General features: G+C 36.6%; 1 protein-coding gene across 2 annotated transcripts in view; it reads left to right on the top strand.

Annotated features, from left to right (window-relative positions):
• The window catches only part of Ptprb (protein tyrosine phosphatase, receptor type, B), a 119133-nt gene that overhangs the window by 38526 nt on the left and 59901 nt on the right, over window positions 1-20706 (top strand). For both annotated transcript variants that reach the window (XM_005374312.1, XM_005374311.1), the window contains exons 5-10: window positions 4912-5190; window positions 6076-6333; window positions 7985-8248; window positions 10239-10508; window positions 12160-12420; window positions 16226-16492. In XM_005374312.1, coding sequence (XP_005374369.1) covers window positions 4912-5190; window positions 6076-6333; window positions 7985-8248; window positions 10239-10508; window positions 12160-12420; window positions 16226-16492 — 1599 coding nt within the window. The remainder of the gene's footprint in view (window positions 1-4911; window positions 5191-6075; window positions 6334-7984; window positions 8249-10238; window positions 10509-12159; window positions 12421-16225; window positions 16493-20706) is intronic.

Raw genomic sequence — 20706 nt, 5'->3', positions numbered from 1 at the left:
TTTTTTTTTGGTTTTTCTCCGGTACCAGGAACTGAACTCACGACCTTGCGCTTGCCAGGCAAGCGCTTTTGCCACTGAGCTAAATCCCCAGCCCCTGCCTCTCATTTTCAAAAACCCATATCAGGAGTGGTTTGGGCTTTTGCCCCCACCCCCACTCTGATTTCCATAAGAAAACCTACAATTATTTTATATGAATAGTTAATGTTTATTCCACTTTACCTAAAGTACTGCATACATGCAGCTTCTGATCAAGCCCCCTAATTACTCTGCTTTTAGCTAGAATGGTATCCTAACTTCTATAAAGATGCCAAAGTTGACTCTTTAATTATTAAAAAGATCTCTTGGGCAGGAGTGAGACAGTGGTGAAAGATAAAGCTGTACAGGAGGATAATATCCAGTTTGAGAAGATCTTGTGTGTTCATGAAGAGCCTTGAGCTTTGTCCTGAGGTGAGAACTTGTGAAAAGTTCTTGATGCTTCAGGAGGGGGGAGGATGAGAGATGGATCCATGTACAAAGAGGCTATTTGGCAATAGTTAGGAAAGATACCTAGAAATAAGGAAAGCACCCAGGAAACTTAAAGTCATCCAGCAGAAGGTGATGAGACGCTGGGTAAATGTAATAAAATTGGGGTGGAAAAAGAACACACAAGAAAACATTAGTTTAAAAAAAACAAGAGGACTTCTCGTAGGTGACAATTAGATTTAGTTATCATTACTGCTATGATTTACTTAGACATACTATGATGTCAAAACTACCAATTAAAAAATCCTACAACTATGCTTATCATTTTCCATAGACATCTTGTTTGTGTGTTACACTAACTATGCGATGCATGACATAATTTCCCACACTAGGACAGGTGAAGTGTGATAGAAAGGACATACAGTTTGCAGCCAACCATAAGAAGGTTGGTTTCACTGCACGTTTAATATCTATGAACCCCTCTCAAACTGAGAAAGCACATTGTAATCTACGAGGTCCTAAACAGATATAGTGTAGAGCCTAAAGTCTCTTCAGGAAAAAATTTTGCCACCAATGCATAAATTGGTTGCCCTCTTATTAGAAGTTTGAATGTATTTTTAAAGTGAATTTAGTGATTTCAAATTCCAAACAGCATAGAAATATTGATATCAATAAGTACTAATGTTTTAATGCCTATGCTCTACAAAAATTAAAAAGTAAGTATTACTTACATTATAAATCTTCTCCTCTTTTTAGTCACATTTTCAAAAAATATTTCATTTTGGTTTAGCAAGTTCACCCAGGTTTGTCTTTTTCTTTGAAAACAGAAAAGTTTTGTTAACGTCAAGTCTATTTCTGAAGCTTAGGAGATTCCTGATACTAGTAGATCTATTCAAGCATATAAGATGAATACTGCTGAATTTTACTTTGGCGTTCCATATTTGGGTCTATCTGGAACCAGGAATGACAAAGATGTGTTAAATACATGGTTAATAGTAAATTTTGATGAAGATAAAAGTACTCATTTATGGCTTTTGACAGTCCTTATATTTTATACTTTATTGGGTTCTATGAAGGTAAGTGATGAGTACAAAACTGGAAAAGCTACAAATGCTGGGCTGGGGATATAACTCAGTGGCGTAAGTGCCTGCCTGGCAAGCACAAGGTCCTGAGTTTGATTCCTGGCACACACACAAAAAAAAATGCACACATACATGCACTGATGCTCTTAGCCATCAGTGTGAATTATATAAGTAGGCTTTCCTAATATGCATGATGGGAAATTTATAGACATACAACTTAGTGGTCAAGTACCATTCAATCTGTCTCTCACACCCAAAAACACATATAGACATGAAATACGTACACACACATAAGAAATTTGCACCCCAATAGAAAGACCTAATTTCTACCCAATAAAATATTTAAAACTTTTTAAAACAGCAGGTTTCCCCTGGGTTTAGATTTAAAAGAAGTCTGAAAAATATTTAAACTTGTTTGCAGCATGCATAGCAATAGTGGACCTCCGCCAGCAAAGGGCTTTATCACAGTACAAATGGGGTTTCAAGTGTTTGTTTCCAGGCAGGTTCTCGCAGCCCAGGCACTTCCCAGCTTCATTGTCCCTTTGTTCTAGCGGATGTACAAAGGGTTGACTGTTTTGTTTTCTGGCTCAGAGAGATTAGATAAAGTCTGCATTTTTGAACTTCACCCTTTAGACATGCAAACTTTAAAAATTAATTCTCATTAGGTCATATTTCGCAGACTGTGTATGTTCAGATTACATTGATCATATTATTTTCTTTAACCTTCATCTAACTTGATAGGGAATGGCAATGACAGGATTCATCCCTTTTGGGCTATCACTGGAAACTACTGTCTTTCTCATCCTTGTTCTTAACATGCCACTCCAGCAAAAATGCATCTTCTCAGTTTGGGTACCACAATTCTTAAGACTGATTGGCTGTTAGAATCTCATGATAGAAAAATGCCTTGTTCTTGCCAGGCAGCAAGAAAACTTCTGAGAGAGGAAATTATCTCTTTCCTTTTATTATGACATCGTTAATTATAAGCTTTTATACAGGACAGAAAATTTAAATACTACTGACCCTCATAAGGAACACTAGCTTTTTCTCAAGAACCTATAAATAAGAATCATCTTGGAGATTTTTTTTTTTTTTTTTTTTTTTTTTTTTTTTTTTTATATAAGTCCTTTGTCTGAAGGACAACTGGTTAAAATTTTTTTGGTTTTTCTCCGGTACCGGGAACCGAACTCACGACCTTGCGCTTGCCAAGCAGGCGCTTTTGCCACTGAGCTAAATCCCCAGCCCCATCTTGGAGATTTTTAATGTTATCTTAAAGGTCAGAATGTTAGTTCTAAGATTTTACTAAGGCTTTACTATGATGGGAGCAATTAAGGCCAAGTTTAGTTTCAAAACAATTTTTGTTATACTTTTGTCTGTATTTTATCAGTGATTCAGAGGACAATGTTTTTTATAATCAAATAGAAATAAATATATATTACTGAGTGCCCATTACATGCCAGTTAAGAGCTCCTCTATGTCCTATTAATTCTCAAAACCCTCTTGCAATGTAGGTATTATATTTTTATACCCTCCAGATGGATAAGAAAATAAAGACTTAGGTGGGTTAAGTGACAAGCTCAAAGTCTCATGACTGGTAAGTGAGGGAGCTGAGATTTGACTTTAGTTCTGTCTGATTCGCAAGCCCATGCTCTCAAATGGCACTGTCCTCTGGCACTACTTTCTACTGCTGACAGGGTAATAACAATAGGAATAACTAATATTGAGCACAGGCTATGGCCACACACTGTTCTAAGTGCTTTTTTATAATATTTTATCTAAAATCTTCATAACAACTCTACTAAAAACATAGTATTATTATTAGCATTGCGTAGATAAGATGCCTGGAGCTCAGAGATGCTCATAAACTGCCCAATTGCACAGCTACAGAGTTGGAGAGCCAGATTCACGCCTAGACCATCAGACTATAGCCTGTCTCCCTCAGGTGAACCCAAGGCTGTGCCATGGTGTGACCCACACAACCTCGCCTCCCAAGCTCTTCTGTGCCTGAGACTCTCTGTGTTAATTAATGCCTCAACCTGCTTGTGAGCTAACATTTGTATTATTATTAATTTTATTGATATTATAAAATGTTATATTTAATTTTTGTAGAATGATGTACTTACATAAATCAGAGCTTAAAACACAAGAACATTAGATTTTTAAGCCTTTATTAAAACTATGGCGTCAGTTGTCTGCCCACATAGTCTTATAAGTTGTATATCCACAAATGCCTTTTGAATATTATGCAGGGTTATCTTATTTATTGTTGAATTTATATTACTCTTAAGTTAACATCTTCAAACTTATACTTCTCTAATCGGGTCTAGAATGCCTGATGTTATTTTGTCAGATAAATACATTCTATTAGGAAGTGGAAATGAACTGAGGTCGTATAGTCATGCCACTAAAACAGATGATTTGACCTTAAAAATTGGTCTTCAATGTCTTGATCCCACTATCTAGAGCAAGAACCATGTAGGAGTTCTGAAAAATTCTCATATGTGGAAGTCTCTCAGTAGTCTTTATGGCATTCAGATAGGGAAAGGCTTATTTCTCCAGTTCTACTTTTCACTTTATCAAAAGTATGGCTGCCAATAAATACCACGGCCCAGTAAATACCATTGATTAGTTTCTAATCTAGCAGTATACTCTCCATCTATTTAGAGTTCAACAGTGAAGAATCAACACAGGCAAAGCAGTATTCTTCAACTGCCTGTGACTTTAGGAGTTGAAATGAACATCTGATGTAAAACTCTATCATTACCTGCTCTGGGGACTGCACTGTGCTCCAGGACTAAGATTTTAAAATTCTAGGGATATAGAGAAACCCACCTAGCTGCTAGGAGAATCCATTTTGGTAAGCCAACAAACCTACCTTAAGGTAATAATCAGACTTGTATCTTTTCCAATTGTTTAACAGCTAAAAGCCATCCAAAGTTACATATGCATGACACCAACAATCAACAACTCAGGGAAAAGTGCGGTGTAAAATCCGAATTATTTCCTAATATCTGTATTTTCGGTTCAAATCATCAGTATTTATCAAGGCACACCTTTGGTGTTTGTCAGTGTTTGAAGTTCGCTAAATGTGCAAGCCGAAGAAAATACAAACACATGAATTTTCAAAGTCCAAGCTACCTTAAATAAAGTTTTATTAGAAAAAGCAATTCACATGACTGGTAGCTAAGGTTTTTGTTTTGTTTTTGTTTTTATAAAATGGTAGGTTTGGAGGTGAAGCAAAATGTTAATTTTTCTGGGCGTGGATTCTTTAAGTTCTGAAAGGAAATGAGTTAGGATTGTAGCAACATAAGCATTTATCTGCAAAGGCCTTCAATCTATGTTCTCTTCCTTGGAACTTGCTTTGCAGATCCTTTACCTCCTACTACATTTGAGGTCAAGAAAGAGACAGTAACTTCAACCAGCTTGCAGGTTTGGTGGACTCATTCTCCTGGAAAAGTCACTTGGTATGAGTTGCAGATATCTGATGATAATAACAAAAAGATACAAAGGGTCCAAAGTCAAGAAAGTACTTCATGGAATGAATACACTTTTTTAAACCTCACTGCTGGCCACAATTATAATATTGCCATCACAGCTGTTTCTGGAAATAAAAGTTCTTCTACAATTTACACCAATGCATCAACCGGTAAGACCTGTGTTGTCTATAGTTAGTGATCTGTGACACCTTTGAAGTCACATGTTACTCAGGAATGGAAGTAAGAATGTCCCCAGACTATAGATAAATAAACTCACTAACGTCTTAAAAGGCAGTTGTGTGATACATATAAAAGACCAGACTGACACAGGGTTGGGGCTGTGCTGCTAACTTGTTCAGTAATTTTGAACAAGTCCTGAGACTTCACTGGACCTAGAGTTTTTTCCGGTTTGAAGTAGATGCCCCCTAACAGCATTTCTAATTCAAACCCTGGAAAACAAGATTTTGTGCCTCATTTTTCATGTTTGTGCCATAAAACTTATTTCATAAATGTTTTCCTCTTTTGTGCATTCTTCTCATAACACCAAGTCATGATGTTTTCTAAATATTCCAAACAAACAAGTCTTTTCTCCCTTGATGTGATGAAAAATAAGCCATCTAATACACTCATCTGTCACCACGATATCCACAACACATTCCTATCTCCTTCCCCCAAAATATATCTTTCACATTGTTTGTTTTTCCCTCTTTTTCTCTCTTGTTTTAGCTACCTCTCTTTCCATCTTTCATCTCTTACAGTTCTTTTCTTTGTTTTTTCTATTTATTGCAATGCCCTGTTGTACCACATTGGGGACAACTAAGAGGAAACCCACTAAGAGAAGGAAAGACAGGTAAACTGACACAGCTGTAGCTGTGACTTGTGAAAAGATCACTAAGATTCGGTGAAATACGAAGAGTGCTGTTACTCATTATTACTATTAAACAAGTTAAGATCTCCAGAGAAACATCAGTGAGTTGTGACTTTTAACTGAACATGTCTATGTCTCCGGTGAGGAATTAATGAATAACATTTGGACATGCATTTTATCCCACTAGTGCCTTCTCCAGTAGAAGATATTGACGCTTCCACAAAAACTAATTCTCTTCTGGTTTCCTGGTCCCATGGTGCTGGGAATGTGGAACAATACAGGCTGACGTTAATAGATAAAGATACCCTAGTTCACGACACTATTGTGGACAAACATGATACTTCCTATACTTTCCGTGGGCTGATCCCTGGCCACCTCTACAACCTCACTATTGTGACCATGGCTGCAGGATTGCAAAATTACAGATGGAAACAAGTCAGAACAGGTAAGTTACTCCACTCTCACTGAACAAAAAGAATAATGCTCAAGTCAAGTGTGAATCAAATTTATTAAGTTGTTGGAATACTGGTAGGACAAACTGAAATTTGTAGAAGTTATAGAAAGCCCATATATATCCTCATTTCTCTGCAGGAAAGGCAGGATTCCATTTTATTCTAGAGTTTATGCTAGCCCTTGGCAACATTTTGAAGTAGACAAAGTTAATTGCTGATATGGTCCCATCTTCTCTTCTTTAGTACACCTTTCTCCTTGCTAAAGAGCTCTACTTCCTTCTCTTAAACATCACTCACAGTGAACAAGGATCATTTTTCTAGGTGCTGTATGTAGACCTACTCTGTGCGACAGCCATTTCCAAAACCCTCTATCCAAAAAACATATCCTAGGACCCAATAACAAAATACCTATTATCTCAGCCTAAACTAAACTAATAAAACAATATTCTAGGTGTTAATGCATAATTCATACAGATAGTAATTCATTCAGCCAATATTTATTGAGTGTAAGCTATATTGTAGGAATTGCTGATATAACAACTTTCAAAATAGACAAATTTTTGCCCTCATTAATCTTACATTCTAGTGGATACAAATGTTTCTAGTAGGTCTGCTGTGTTAATGAATCCACTTTCTTAATAAGTTATCTAATTTTAAGATAAATTCTAAAATATGTGGTACTGGACCAGGGGTATAGCTCAATGGAACAGCACCTGCCTAGCAAGTGCAAGATCCTGAGTTCAATTCCCAGTACCAAAAAAGAAGAAAAGACACTGTTTAAAATATGTGGTACCTAAGAGATTACTCTAGTGGAAAGTCTTAAACAGTAAGAGGCTGATGGGAAAGATATTGGAGCTAACTGTACATTTACGTTATCTTTTATAACATACCTCAAAGATACACAGAAAATGTACATGTAATCTTAAGAATTATTACAGGTACCATGACCAGTTTACACTTCCAACTGTCCTAAGCAAAGTCACTGTGCTTAACCATTCTTTAAATGAGACCTTATTAATTTATATTATGCCATCAGTGAGACCCAAATTATAACATGTGTAAGAGGTAGAAAAAATATTCATCAATATATCTCCTTTGTCACCATTTTTCCTTTGATGAAACTAAAACAACTCTTTCAATTTATCATGACTTAATGTAAAAAGAAAATATTTCAGTATGCAAAATTCATAAATCTATTATGTTGTTATTATACATATGTATAACATATCTATATACCTTATAAGATGAGAAAACATTTTGACAGACCTCTGTACATTCTACCTAAAGAATTTCTGAATTAGAAAGGACCATTTTAAGTCTTCCAAACAAGCTTCATTTGGCATTAAGGAACACTAGGAGCAGTGAGATAGAGTTGCCGAGAGTCCTGTAGAGAGCTGGCCAAGTCCCAGGCAGAATTCAGGCTCCTGACTGCCAGGACTGTGCTCTTGCCATGTGCCAGACGGCCTTCTTTAGCTTTATAATACTATTTTTGTAGTTCTATGGTATTATTTTTGTCTTTCAAGGTGGTTATTTTCTTTAGTTGAATGAGTAGTTCTTACAGGAATTAAAATATAGGTCAAAATTTAGCCATGGGACTGGAGAGAAACCCTGAGTGAAATCTTTTTTCCATTCTTTGCTAATTAGCCCCCATGGAAGTCTCAAATCTGAAAGTGACAAATGATGGCAGTTTGACCTCTCTAAAAGTCAAGTGGCAAAGACCTCCTGGAAATATAGATGCCTACAACATTACCCTGTCTTACCAAGGAATCATCAAAGAATCCAGAATATTAGCACCTCAGGTTACTGAAACTCACTTTAAAGACTTAGCCCCTGGACGACTTTATCAAGTTGTCATCAGCTGTATCTCTGGTGAACTGTCAGCTCAGAAGATGGCAGTAGGCAGAACAGGTAAGTCTTGGGCTCCAGAATACTCTCTGACTTCTCTGATCCATCCTAGAATAGGATGGAATGGATAGAAGAAAAACTCCCTCTTTATAGTACTTGAGAAGTAGTCCATTTGACAGGGTATGTCTGTGGGCCAGGACCCAGTACACACAGTAAGTAAAGTAGAGGGTTAATTGGATTTAATTAAGTTATTTAAGAAAATATACATGGATTTCTGAATGATCTGCATATTGTCTCTGGCCCATACTTTTCAAAGTCACATGACTTAAGTAGCATAAACACATGAGAATTGACATTAATAAAGAAAATATTTCTGATCTATTCTTATAATGAAGACAAGTCAGCACCTAACCAGGCTTTCTATAAAGCATTTCATTAATTTATGTCACCAAATGTTTATCCAGTGCCTGGTAAGAATCAGGTACTTGCCAAGCATGGTGGTGCATGCCTGTAATCCCAGCACTCAGGAGGCTGAGGCAGGAGGATTGTCACAAGTTTGAGGCCAGCCTGGGCTACATAGTGAGTTCAGGGGCAGCCTCAACTATACAGTGAGACCCTGTCTCAAAAAACAAACAAAATGAAAACAAGAATCAATTACTGTATGATGAGCTTTAAGCACTGTTAAAATGGGTAAGACATGCTATTACATTTAAGGCAACGTAAAGGTTCTGCAAAGTACGCCCTATGGCTAAACTGGTTGGTGGCTTTTTTGTATGCCCTAAACTGAGTAGTTTTTATGTCTTTAAAGAGTTGTAAAAACAAGGAAAACTACCAAAAATATATGAAATACAGATCACATGTGGCCTGCAAAGCCTGAAATATTTACCATTCAGGTTTTACAGAAAAAATTTTCAGACCCTTGCCTAAAAGAGGTTACATTTTTAATTTTACAGATGTAGAACACATGCAAAAAAAACCTTAAAAATAATGCCTCCTGATAATGCTGGTGTTGCTAGTCTGTCTGTCTGTCTGTCTGTCAGGCACTGACTGAACACTTTACACCCATTATTTCATGTATTTCTCATGACCAAACTATGACAGATGTTCTTTTGGGATGGCCATTTTACAGATAATTCAAGAGAGTCAAATAACTTCTTCTTAACTACCCAGCCAGTAAGTGGTGGAGCTATAATTTAAACCAAGCTATTTGATTACAGACCCTAATTTCTGTGGTATCAGAGATCTCAAGTAAGAACTTTACGGTTAAAAAGGAAAGAAAACCAAATTATCCTTCAAAAAATCAGTGAAAATTTGAAGGAAATGACCTTAAAGTGATATACAAAAGTGTTAACTTCTTGACAAACAAAGGTAGGGAGGAGGGAGGTGTATTTGAAACAGAAAGAATAAAATAAGCAAAGGCACAGGTATAGAGAGCCCAGGAGATCAACAGGCGTACAGAACATATGAGTGGAAGCCAACACTGGAAGCGGTAAGGAAGGAGGGAGGGTTTCAGAGAGTGATCAGGGTCCGAACTTGAAGAGTCACAAATGCAAGTGAGGGATTTGTTTTATCCTGTAGTTTTTCCAGGAGACTTTCAATGTTTATAAGCAAAAGAATAAAACAACCAGAGTTACACTGCAAGAAGACGGTTCTTTTCAATTGGAAAAGACAGAATGTTTCATGACCACAATATCCAAATCTCTTCCAAAAGATGCCACATCTATCAACATCACCACCACTAGAAGCAACATCAGCATTGTCTCTAGGGCTGCTGTGCAATTTATAAAAGCCAACATTTACATCACTGGATTATTAACACCGTTACAGAAGCGTGTGTACCAGTTATGTCACTAAAATGATTTTAGCACACTTTCTTGAGTGTCAAAGTCTCCAAAATGAAAGAGGAATACTCATCCTCCACAGACACCAGGAGGGGATAGAGCTGTTTTGAATCGCAGACATTGTGTCTCCTATTTACTGTTGCCCAAGAAAACCAGTTAAGTATTCTTACTTGTGGTTTTTAACACCTTCTTGACGTGATTTCGCTTTTCAGTTCCAGACAAAGTTGGGAACCTTGAGGCAAAAAGCAGTGGTTGGATGAGTTCCCTTGTAGTGAGCTGGTCTCCCCCTGCTGGAGACTGGGAGCAGTACCGCGTCGTGCTCCTCAACGGGACTTCAGTACTGCTCAACGCCACTGTGGGAAAGGAGAAAACACGGCACGTCCTGGATGATGTGGGGCTCATCCCGGGAAGACAGTATGAGGTACAAGTCACTGTGGAGAGTGGAAATCTGAAGAATACTGAGCGTTGCCACGGCAGAACAGGTGCGCAGATGTGAGGGTATTAGTGCCCGATGGAACTTTGTTTCCTCTCCTAGTAACCCAGTTAACCACCAATGTCATACTCTACTGCTCCCTGAATTGGAGATATTACAGACGCGCAGGATAACATAGGGCTTCTGATATTTCATAGTGTTAAATTAGAGCAACAGAAGTCCCTTCAACTGATAATGCCACTACTTCATAAAAGAACAATATTCTCAATGCCAAAAGACTACTATCTGAGAATAAAGATGAACCCTCCCTCCAGAAGAACCTTCACTGGTGATCCCATGTGGGTGTTTCAGGTACCAAGGAAGGGTGATAAAAGTGAGTAGGAATCTGCTTCTATATTAGGGAAAGGGAGAGCAAGCACACTGAACCATGGATCTTGGTATTCTTGCTGTCTCCATCGCAATCTGAGTAACTCCTCTGAGCCTGTTTTCTCAGTTTTCAAATAAGAGACTTCCAAATCCAACAATTCTGTGAGAATCCAAGTGATCTGAAGTATTCTGTACTTGGAGAGAAATTCAGATATCTTGTCTCTTAGTCTTGTGTCATAATAAGGAAATAACTACATTCCTTCAGTATTCTTGAGAGAAGAATGTCAAATAAAATGATCAGAATACCCCCTTAGTTTACCAATTGTAATTATTACAAATTTTTCAGTAATCTCTGCGTCTTCTAAATTTTTTTACCTATTGGGGAGTGATCAAAGATCTATATAAGCTTAAACGAAGCTACTTTTAGTATTCACAGGACAGGCATGTTTGTCCTCTCTAATATATTGTCATTCATTTCAAATAATTTGGAAATGTAAGATCTAGGCACAGTGGGGAGATCCTTGCATTGGTGTAATTCTTAGTGCTTTTCTTAAGCTGCACTTGCAAATGATGAATAAAGTAACTTGAAGTAACCCTTGGTGTAAATAGTAATTTCCATAAACTGGAAAAAAAAAAGATGCAGAGTTCAATTAGGATAGAATTATAGAAAATTCCTTTGATGCAGAAATCACAATATAATTTTATGCACTTCTTTCTTTTGTAATTGGATTTTCCTGTTGGTTTGTGGGGCCAACACTTTCCTGTTACTTATATCTGCCAGAAATTGTAGTCATAAAATCTTTTAAAGAAGTAAAAATACTTTTAATTCTTTTGCCAAGAGGTGTTCTTAACCAGATGCTATTATTACCAGCCACCTTTCTCCTTTATGACAAAATAGCATTTCTTCCCCAGAAATAAGGAAAAGAAACATTTGTTCTTTCCAAGTTATGGAGGATAACAAACACTCCTCACTTTAGCAAAACACTCAAACATAGACTTTTTTATGCAGTTGTGGACGGCAGGGTTGTGGTAAATGTTTTTATGTCCCAGAATACACAGGACAAGGTAAACTCTAATGAAGTGATTTGTGATCAAAAATAAATGACTTTACAGCAAAGTATTTTCCAACTGTATTCTTTTTGATCTCTATTTATGGTTATATTCATAAACCAAGTTTTTGTGATAGATCCCCCTCCTTTTAATACTCAGAAGTATTTAAAAAAGAAATATTGAACTGGGACACTCCTGAGAATGGGAAAGAATAGCTCTCTAAAGAGTAGTCTAGGATGTGTCCAGGGCAATCAATATCCAAGTCTCCATTGCTTTTTCCTCAGTTCCCCTGGCTGTCCTCCACCTTCGGGTCAAACATGCCAATGAAAGCTCACTGGGCATCATGTGGCAGACGCCTGTAGCAGAGTGGGAGAAATACATCATTTCCCTGGCTGACAGAGACCTCCTGCTCATTCACAAGTCCCTCTCCAAAGATGCCAAAGAATTCACTTTCACTGACCTGGTACCCGGACGAAAATACACAGCTACAGTCACCAGCATCAGTGGAGACTTGAAAAATTCTTCTTCAATAAAAGGAAAAACAGGTAATAATCTTTATGAATTTTAAATTTTATAGGGTTCTATCAGCTGAATTATTTAACATGCAATTGCAGGTGTTGATTGCATACCTATTATGTACTTCACATTGTTTTGTGTATCCTTTCTATTGTATTTTCTGTTTACCAAGTTCAGCTGTTTATCTTCACCAATTCCTTCTTTTTATCTTGCTTGGGTTTGTTGTGTTAAGACTGAGTAGAGAATAAGCAGCCCCCTCCCCCCCCAGCAGTTTCATTACAAAAGAGAGCAGAGAAATAGCACAGCATGGAGAAGGAGCATGGTTGAAAGGAGGATCATTATTCTTTAGGCACAGAAGACAGCATGTTTTATGCTGAAGAGAATGATCTAGAAGAGAGACAGATGATGATGTAAAGAGAGGGGAGACTCCTGCTGTCGTTCTGCACGTAGTGAGTGGTACTGGGGTTGAGAGTGCATGACGTTGGCTTTAGAAAGGCGCATGAGTAACGTGAATTCAGTGTTGGCTGGGGAAGAAAGTACTTGGGTGCAGATACCAGCTGGTGGGTAGATGTACTGTTGAGCTGTTATTCTACAGCTACTCTCATTTTCTCAGTGAAATAGGGAACAGTGTCCTCAACAGCACTCCTTTCCAATTTATATGCTATTGGTAACCTGTATTTCCCTCTCCTTTTTGAACTGCACAAAAAATCATAATTGTTTTATATAGAATATAATAATTGCTTTAGCCTCTTAGAGTTGTCTACCAATTCACCACTTTCCCCTCATATTTTCTTTCTGTATCCCAGGAGTTACATATTATATTATTTTCCTTCATCCTGAAGGGTATTCTTCAAGATTATTTACAAGAGTTCTTAGGGACAAACTCTCACCACTTTAACTTTTCTGAGCATGTTTTTATATAGCTCTCAGTCATGCGGGGTATTTTCTTATGTTTTGCTGTAATGCTGAAAGTTATGTTCTCTCAGGGTATTGAACGTATTATTTGGTTTTTCAAGACTTTTTAATTGTTGTTGCTGTTACTACTGATGTGGTTGTGGTTGTTGTTGTTATTGTTGTTTGAGACAGGGTCTCCCTATGTATTTCAAGCTGGCCTTGAGCTTACTTTGTAGCCCAGGCTGGTCTCAAACTCACAACTCATTCCTTCCCTTCTGCCCTTAAGCAAACCCACTCTTGCCTCAGCCTCCTGAGTACTAGAATTACGCGTGTGTGCCACCACACTGTTGTTATTGAAAAGTCAGTTGTCAATCTAATCCCTATTTTACTATGAGAAATCTGTTTAATATGACTATTTTTAAAGTCTGCTCTTTACCTTTGATGTTCTTTTGTTTCATGATAGTGATCTACATATACAGATATTTTTGTTTATCCTGCTGTTTTCAGATTAGTATCATTTCTCAATCTTGGCAGCCCTCAGGTATTAACTCTCCAATATTGTCACTTGCCTCTCCTCCGTTCCCTTTCTATCCTTTCTGCTATTCCAGAACACATATTGTGCACACACAGCCACATACAAATGCACAAATGCACACGCTCCATAGTTTCCATGTATTTGGTCTTTGGACTGTAGTCTAGATAATCTCCTCAGCTCTTTGCTTCAGCTCATTAATTCTTTCTATGACTTTGTCTAATCTGCTATTAAACCTACCCATTAAGTTTTAAATTGTAATTGCTGTGCTTCTCATGTCTTGTTTTGAAATCCTGTATTGTTTTTATTGTTTTCACGTGTTTTGTTTTTGTCTTTGTTGTTGTTATTTTGTTATTTTTTCCTCTTTAAAATATAAATAAATAAATAAATATCCTCTTTTGTTCTCTTCCAAATCTATGTTGTGATCTTTTGCTCTGTAGTTGTATTTTCAGTCTTCTTTATTAATGTTGTAAATTAAAATTTTTGTTTTACATTCTGTCTGATCATGATATATCTGAACTCTTCAGGAGTGAAGTCTTATACTCTTTTGATTTTGCTGCTTTTGCTCATGGAGTTTTATTCCTTAGACATTTGTGATTTTTTTTTTTCACTACAAGTTCATATCCCTTGGAATTTTATTCTATGAGAATTCTTTGAGGCCTTGTTTGAAGGTAGATTTCAAGGAGGTTTTTTTTTTTTTCACTTGATTGTTTCAAGTGCACAGGACCACTATCAACCAAGATCTACTTTAATGTAAATTGTCAACCTGAGGTTTTTTGAACACCAGATTTTATGAAGTCAAATTGTAAACACCTTGAAGTTATCCTAAAATTATGAATTCTCAAAGAAAATATTTTTCTCCACCCAGTGCTAGGAAGGCTGGGGGTGTGGTGTGGGGTAGGGAATAGAGACAAAATATTATTCCACTTATACTCGAAATGTAATCTTTCAGGATCCATTGTTATATAGTCACCTATAAGCTTCTTCAGGCTAAGGAAGTCCTACCTTTTTCATCCTATTTCTGAGGTCCTGAAATGCTATTAAATCAAAGCTTAAATTTATGTTTGAAAGACGTCCCTAAGGCAAATTTGCTTCAGTGATCCAGTTACCTCTCTTCCCCTTACTTTGCAGCCTCTGACAATTGCTTACATTTCTAATAACTCATTCATTACTTTTGTTTTTGTGCACGTGGGGGGTGGACAGTGAGGATGGAACCCAGAGGTGCTTTCCCTAAGATTGTTTTAGACCTAAGATTATTTTCATTATCCCCAATACCCTATATCTGGGTCATATAGTATGTGCATGTTCAACTTTTTAAGAAACTGTCAATCTGTTTCCCACACTGGTTTTACAATTTTATTTCATATATTTATTTATGTATTCATTTTTTGAGATGCTGCCCAGACTAATCTCAAACTCCTGGGTTCAAATCCCAATCAACAAAGTATGAGATGTCCAGTTTATCCACATCCTCGGCCGCACTTGGTATTGTCAGTTTGTTTTAAAATTAAGCTGTTACTATCAGTGTGTAGTGATATCTTGTGTAGTTTTAATTTATCTTTCCCTTATGTCTAGTGGATTTGAGAATGCTTTCATATGCATATTCACCATGTGTTTATCTTGTTTGGGAAAGTTCCTTTTCAAGTATTTTACCCATTTTCCTGTAGGTTGTTTTATTTTATTATTGAGCTTTGAGAGTGTTTTATGTTAGACATAGGTCTTATCTCAAAAATGGGAGTTAAAAATATTTCCTTTCAGTCTGTGGCTTGTTTTTTCATCTTATTAGTATATTTTGTTAAGTAGAAGCATATTTTGTTGAGCCCAGCATGTTGGCTCACACCTATAATCCCAGCACTCAGGAGGCTGAGACAGGAGGATTGTTGCAAGTTCGAGGTCAACCTGGGCTAAAAAGTGAGTTCAAGCCAGCCTGAATTGCATAGTGAGACCCTGTCTCAAAAAGCAAAAAAAAAAAAGAGTATATTTTGTTAAATAGAAGCTCTTTTATAAGTCACACTTTCAGTATCATACTTCAAAAACATCTATGCCTAGCATAGATAGATCATATGGCTTTGAATTCTCATGGAGGTCAGGACAGGAAAAAATTATATTAAATAAATCTTCAAAAGTAGCTGCCTTCATTATTTAAAATTTAAAATAAACACTATTAAGCATGCAGCACCTCATCTTGGATCCTAAATACTTTTGATTTCCCATATAAACAGCTTTTTCATAGTAGCGTCTCACTACAGGAGTATTCTCCATATGCCACAGGAAACAGAGCTGAGAGTTTATAGCTAAAATGACTAGAACTTTTTTTTTAGCTTGTTTCAAGTTGTTTCCATTTTTGACTCATATTTCTATATTTTCTTAAGGTGACTTTGTTCTGTCTTTTGTCTGCTGTGTTTCAGTGCCTGCTCAAGTGACTGACTTGCAGGTGACCAACCAAGGGATGACCAGCAGTCTGTTTGCTAGCTGGACAGAGGCACTGGGAGACACAGAATTCTACCAAGTCTTACTGATCCATGAAAACGTGGTCATCAAAAATGAAAGTGTCTCCAGTGAGACGAATAAATACAGCTTCCACTCTCTGAAAGCGGGCAGCCTCTACTCGGTGGTGGTGACGACAGTGAGTGGCGGGATCTCTTCCCGACAGGTGGTAGAGGAAGGAAGAACAGGTAAGGAGTAGAGACAGAAGGGTCTGTAACTTACAGAAAGTCGAATATGTGCAATTCTCTCACCCCAAGCAGAATTTTTAAAACATACTAAAAACAGACCTCTTTTCCTCCTAAAAGCCAAATTTTGATGCCATCCAGGTATTACACATGGCATGGAAATTGGCTGGTGTTTAAGAATGAGAGAGAATAAATACTGAATTTTGTAAACTTTTCAACAAACATTGATGCTTGAACTAATCATCTCATTTAGTTGATTTCTTTTGAAATGTGTCTGTCCCGATTAAGGTAAATAGAAAAAAAAAAAAAAAAGAAAGATCTTCCATTATCTCCATATTCTTGGTTTCAAGGCATAAAAAAGACATGATCTTTAATTTACATGGTCAAAAGTTGACATATGTAGAAAGAGTCTATTTTCCCTGGCTGGTCCAAAACTCCTGGGTTCAAGCCTCCCTCAGCCTTGAATCTCCTGCCTCAGCCTCCTGAGTAGCTAGGCCCACAGGGATATGCCACTGTTCCTGACTAAAAGTGACATATATTTTTATAAGCAGTAGTAAACAAATGTTTAATACTATATGCCACCTAAACAATCTTCCTGACTTAAAGTGTTCCCTGCCAAACAGGGCTAAGTAGAGAGAGAAATAAGTATCATTATGGTCATGTGTATCAGAGAGCTTTGGCACCAAAAGAGAAAATGTAATTTTCTACATGATACAAGGCAAGTACATAAATCTAAACATAATAACATATTATTTCATATAATACATAAAATTTATGTTCTAGTTTCTTGAGAAAAAATTACATAAACCAACTAGAAACTTTTATAATTATTGGTGAATATTCAATCAAGTCAATGACCTTGCTACTTAATTTTATATGATTATTATAAGTGGGATTTCAGGCTTCTCCTCCTTCTATATCTCACTGCTCAAATTCTGAGCATCAGTTGCAGGCATCATAGATTAGATAGATAGATAGATAGATAGATAGATAGATAGATAGATGCATACATACATACATACATGGACACATAGATAAATGGACAGACAGAATGGTTTTGGCATCATCTTTTGGTATAGCATATTTGGGGTGATGGGGCTAAGTTTAGAAATCAGAACAGATAAGAAGAGTTGAAAAAGGCCTTGCATCCATTCAGTGAGTTGCAGTTGTAGTAGTCAAGTTAGACTGATTTATCTGCTTACATAACTTGGCAGTTTGGGTATTCCTAATTTAATAATTCTATTGGTCAAGGAAAGTAGAAAGTCAGGGATCCAGGTGCCTACCACTTGACCCTTCCTCTAGGTTCTCAGAGCTCTCCTCATTCCTCTAAAAATAGAAGTGGAGATCAGGGATGGCGCAGATTACCAGGCTAGAAGCATCACTTCTATGCACATTCCACTAGCCAGAACTCAGTTACATGGCCATAGTTAGGTCATTTAACTGCAGTGGAGGCTGTGAAATCCAGTCTAGCTGTGTGTCAAGAGGAAAAGAAAGTGCTTTGTGAACAATGAGTCATGTTCTACCACACAAGCTAATTCCCATTTTAAAATATCACAGGGGACCTGGGGATATAACTCAGAAGTAGAGCACTTGCCTTGCAAGTGAGGCCCTGGGTTTTATTTACAGAACTGCCAAAAAAATTCAATAAGATGCCACAATAGCTGTCCAACTTATTGTGATATACTAAAGTAATACAGTGAAATAAGAATGTATTTGAAATAGATGGGATTTGTAATTTTTTTACCCACATTTTAAGTATAACAGAGGTCTAAATATTTTATTCATATTATGGTGGAAGTATTCAAAAAAAGGAAAATAAATTCTTTGAAGAATGATCACAAGTTTGTCGGGAAAGTACAAAATATGCATAAATATAAGCATGTAATTGCTTGTATCTGGTAATCTGAGCAACTGATTTGAAGACAACAATATGCAATGGAACAACCATTGGTGAATTCCTACTGTCTTGTGTAGTAAAACTCTGTATTATCTCTAATGTTTTATCTAATAATTACTTTTTTATTCTCTCTCATGGTTTGAACAGTCTCCCATTCTTGTTTTTTTTTCTTCTGGTACTGGGAATTGAACTCATGACCTCGCACTTGCCAGGCAGGTGCTGTGCAACTGAGCTAAATCCCCAGCCCCAATCTCCCATTCTTATATCTGGTAATCTGAGCAATGTAGTTGAAGGTAACAATATGTAATATAACAGCCACTGTTAATTTCTATCATTTTGTTTTGAAACCCTGTATCACTTTTAATGTGCTTGCTTTGTTTTGTCTATGTTTGTGATATTGGTATGCTGCTAGTGTCCTTTTTTTCCTTTAATACTCTCTTTAAAATAAAAAATAAGCATATGTTATTATATTCAAGCATTATGAAAAAATGGGATACTCTGCTGATGCATGATAACTAGGGATTTCAAAAAATATCTGTTTAAGTTGGCAACTTTAGTAATCACTGCCACTTTTTCAAATACTAAATATTGGTCAATATCAAAAAAAATTTGAAAGGTTTTCTTATATTTCATGTTTCCAAAGAGTTGAAACATATAAATACAAAGATGGTAAATATTTAAAACCAAAGATATTATATGTTTAACAAATCTAACTCTAATCTGAAAAATGCTTGTTGTAAAGGAAAAACGTACAAATTTTGTATATATTTTTCTTAAACATGTGAGCTATATTTTTGACAAAATTTCTGCTAATTGTATCTTTTCTAATACAGTATTAGTAGTTGCAAATATTTCCAACAGTTTTCCATAAAAAGGAAACTATTTTAAGACTAACTAGGGGATGTGTGGATAGTAGGGAGAGGGAAGGAGAAAAGGAAGGAAGGATGGAAATCTATCAATATATAAATACTTTTTTACTTTTTTTAAAATTTATTTTAAAAATAAAAGAAGGAAACATATTAACAAACAGACATTCATTTGCAAAATAGCATAACAACAATATAAACAAAACAGAGTTACAGACAAGGTTGTAGGAAATTAGCAATGGCTGTTGTATTACATATTGATATCTTCAAAGTGGTTCCTCAGGAAAACAAACAAATAGAGACATACAAGGGCTGGGGATTTAGCTCAGCGGCAAAAGCGCCTGCCTGGCAAGCGCAAGGTCGTGAGTTCGGTTCTCGGTACCGGAGAAAAACCAAAAAAAAAATAGAGACATACAAGATGGATCAAACAAGTAATCATTAATTATTCCTTTCTGTAAAGAAATAGAAGACAGGAGTACAACTACTTTAGCTATCCAGTACATACATACATACATAATTTCCCCTTCTTTCCCTTCTCTTTTCTCACACCCCAGTTGCTCTTTACATTTGAGCATTTTCCTTTAGTTTCACAATGTCTATCATACCTCCTAGTTTTTATTCACTCTTTCAGGTTCTTACACTAGTGAGACTATATGATGCTTACACATGCAGATCTGATGTATTTCACTTATGAGTATGGTCTCTAGCTGTGACCATTTACCTATAAAAGCCTTGAGTTTATCTTTCTTTATAGCTCAGTAATATTCCACTCATAAAAGTACCACAATTTTTTTATCCAGTCCTCAGTGGATGGACATTTGGTTGCTTCCACAACTTAGCAATTACAAATTGCACTGCTATGAACGTAGGTGCGCATATATCACTGTGATATGATGTTTTCAGATCTTCTGGGAAAATACACAGAAGGGGAATAGCTGGGTTGAATGGGACTTCTAGTTCTAGTTTGCTGAGGAATCTCCAAACTGATTTCCACAGAGGTTTCACCAGTCTGCATTCCAACCAGCAGTGGAGAAGAGCTCCTATTTCTCCACAGCCTCACCAGCATTTGTTATTGGTTGATTTCTTAATGATAGCCATTCTTCTTGGGGTGAGATGAAATCTCAATGCTGTTTTCATTTGCATTTCTCAAATGACTAATGATGTTGAACATTGTCTCATGTATTTATTTACCACTTGTATTTCCTTATATGAGAAGCATGTATTCATCTCAGCGGCCCATTTTTGGACTGGGTCTTTGAATTTGAGCAGGGGGAGCTGATGTTTTTTAATTCTTTATGTGTTCTAGATAGAAGACCTTTGTCCAAGGGACAGTCAGCTAAAATTTTTTCCAAGTTTGTGGGTTTTCTTTTTACTCTGCTGGTGATTTCTTTAGATGTGCAGAAACTTTTCAGTAGGATGAGATCCCAGTTATTGATTCTTTCAAGTGTTTCACA

Source organism: Chinchilla lanigera, unplaced genomic scaffold (assembly GCF_000276665.1).
Source record: "Chinchilla lanigera isolate Chin_1 unplaced genomic scaffold, ChiLan1.0 scaffold00004, whole genome shotgun sequence".
Classification (NCBI taxonomy): Eukaryota; Metazoa; Chordata; class Mammalia; order Rodentia; family Chinchillidae; genus Chinchilla; species Chinchilla lanigera.
This window is presented reverse-complemented; position numbering and strand designations above follow the sequence as displayed.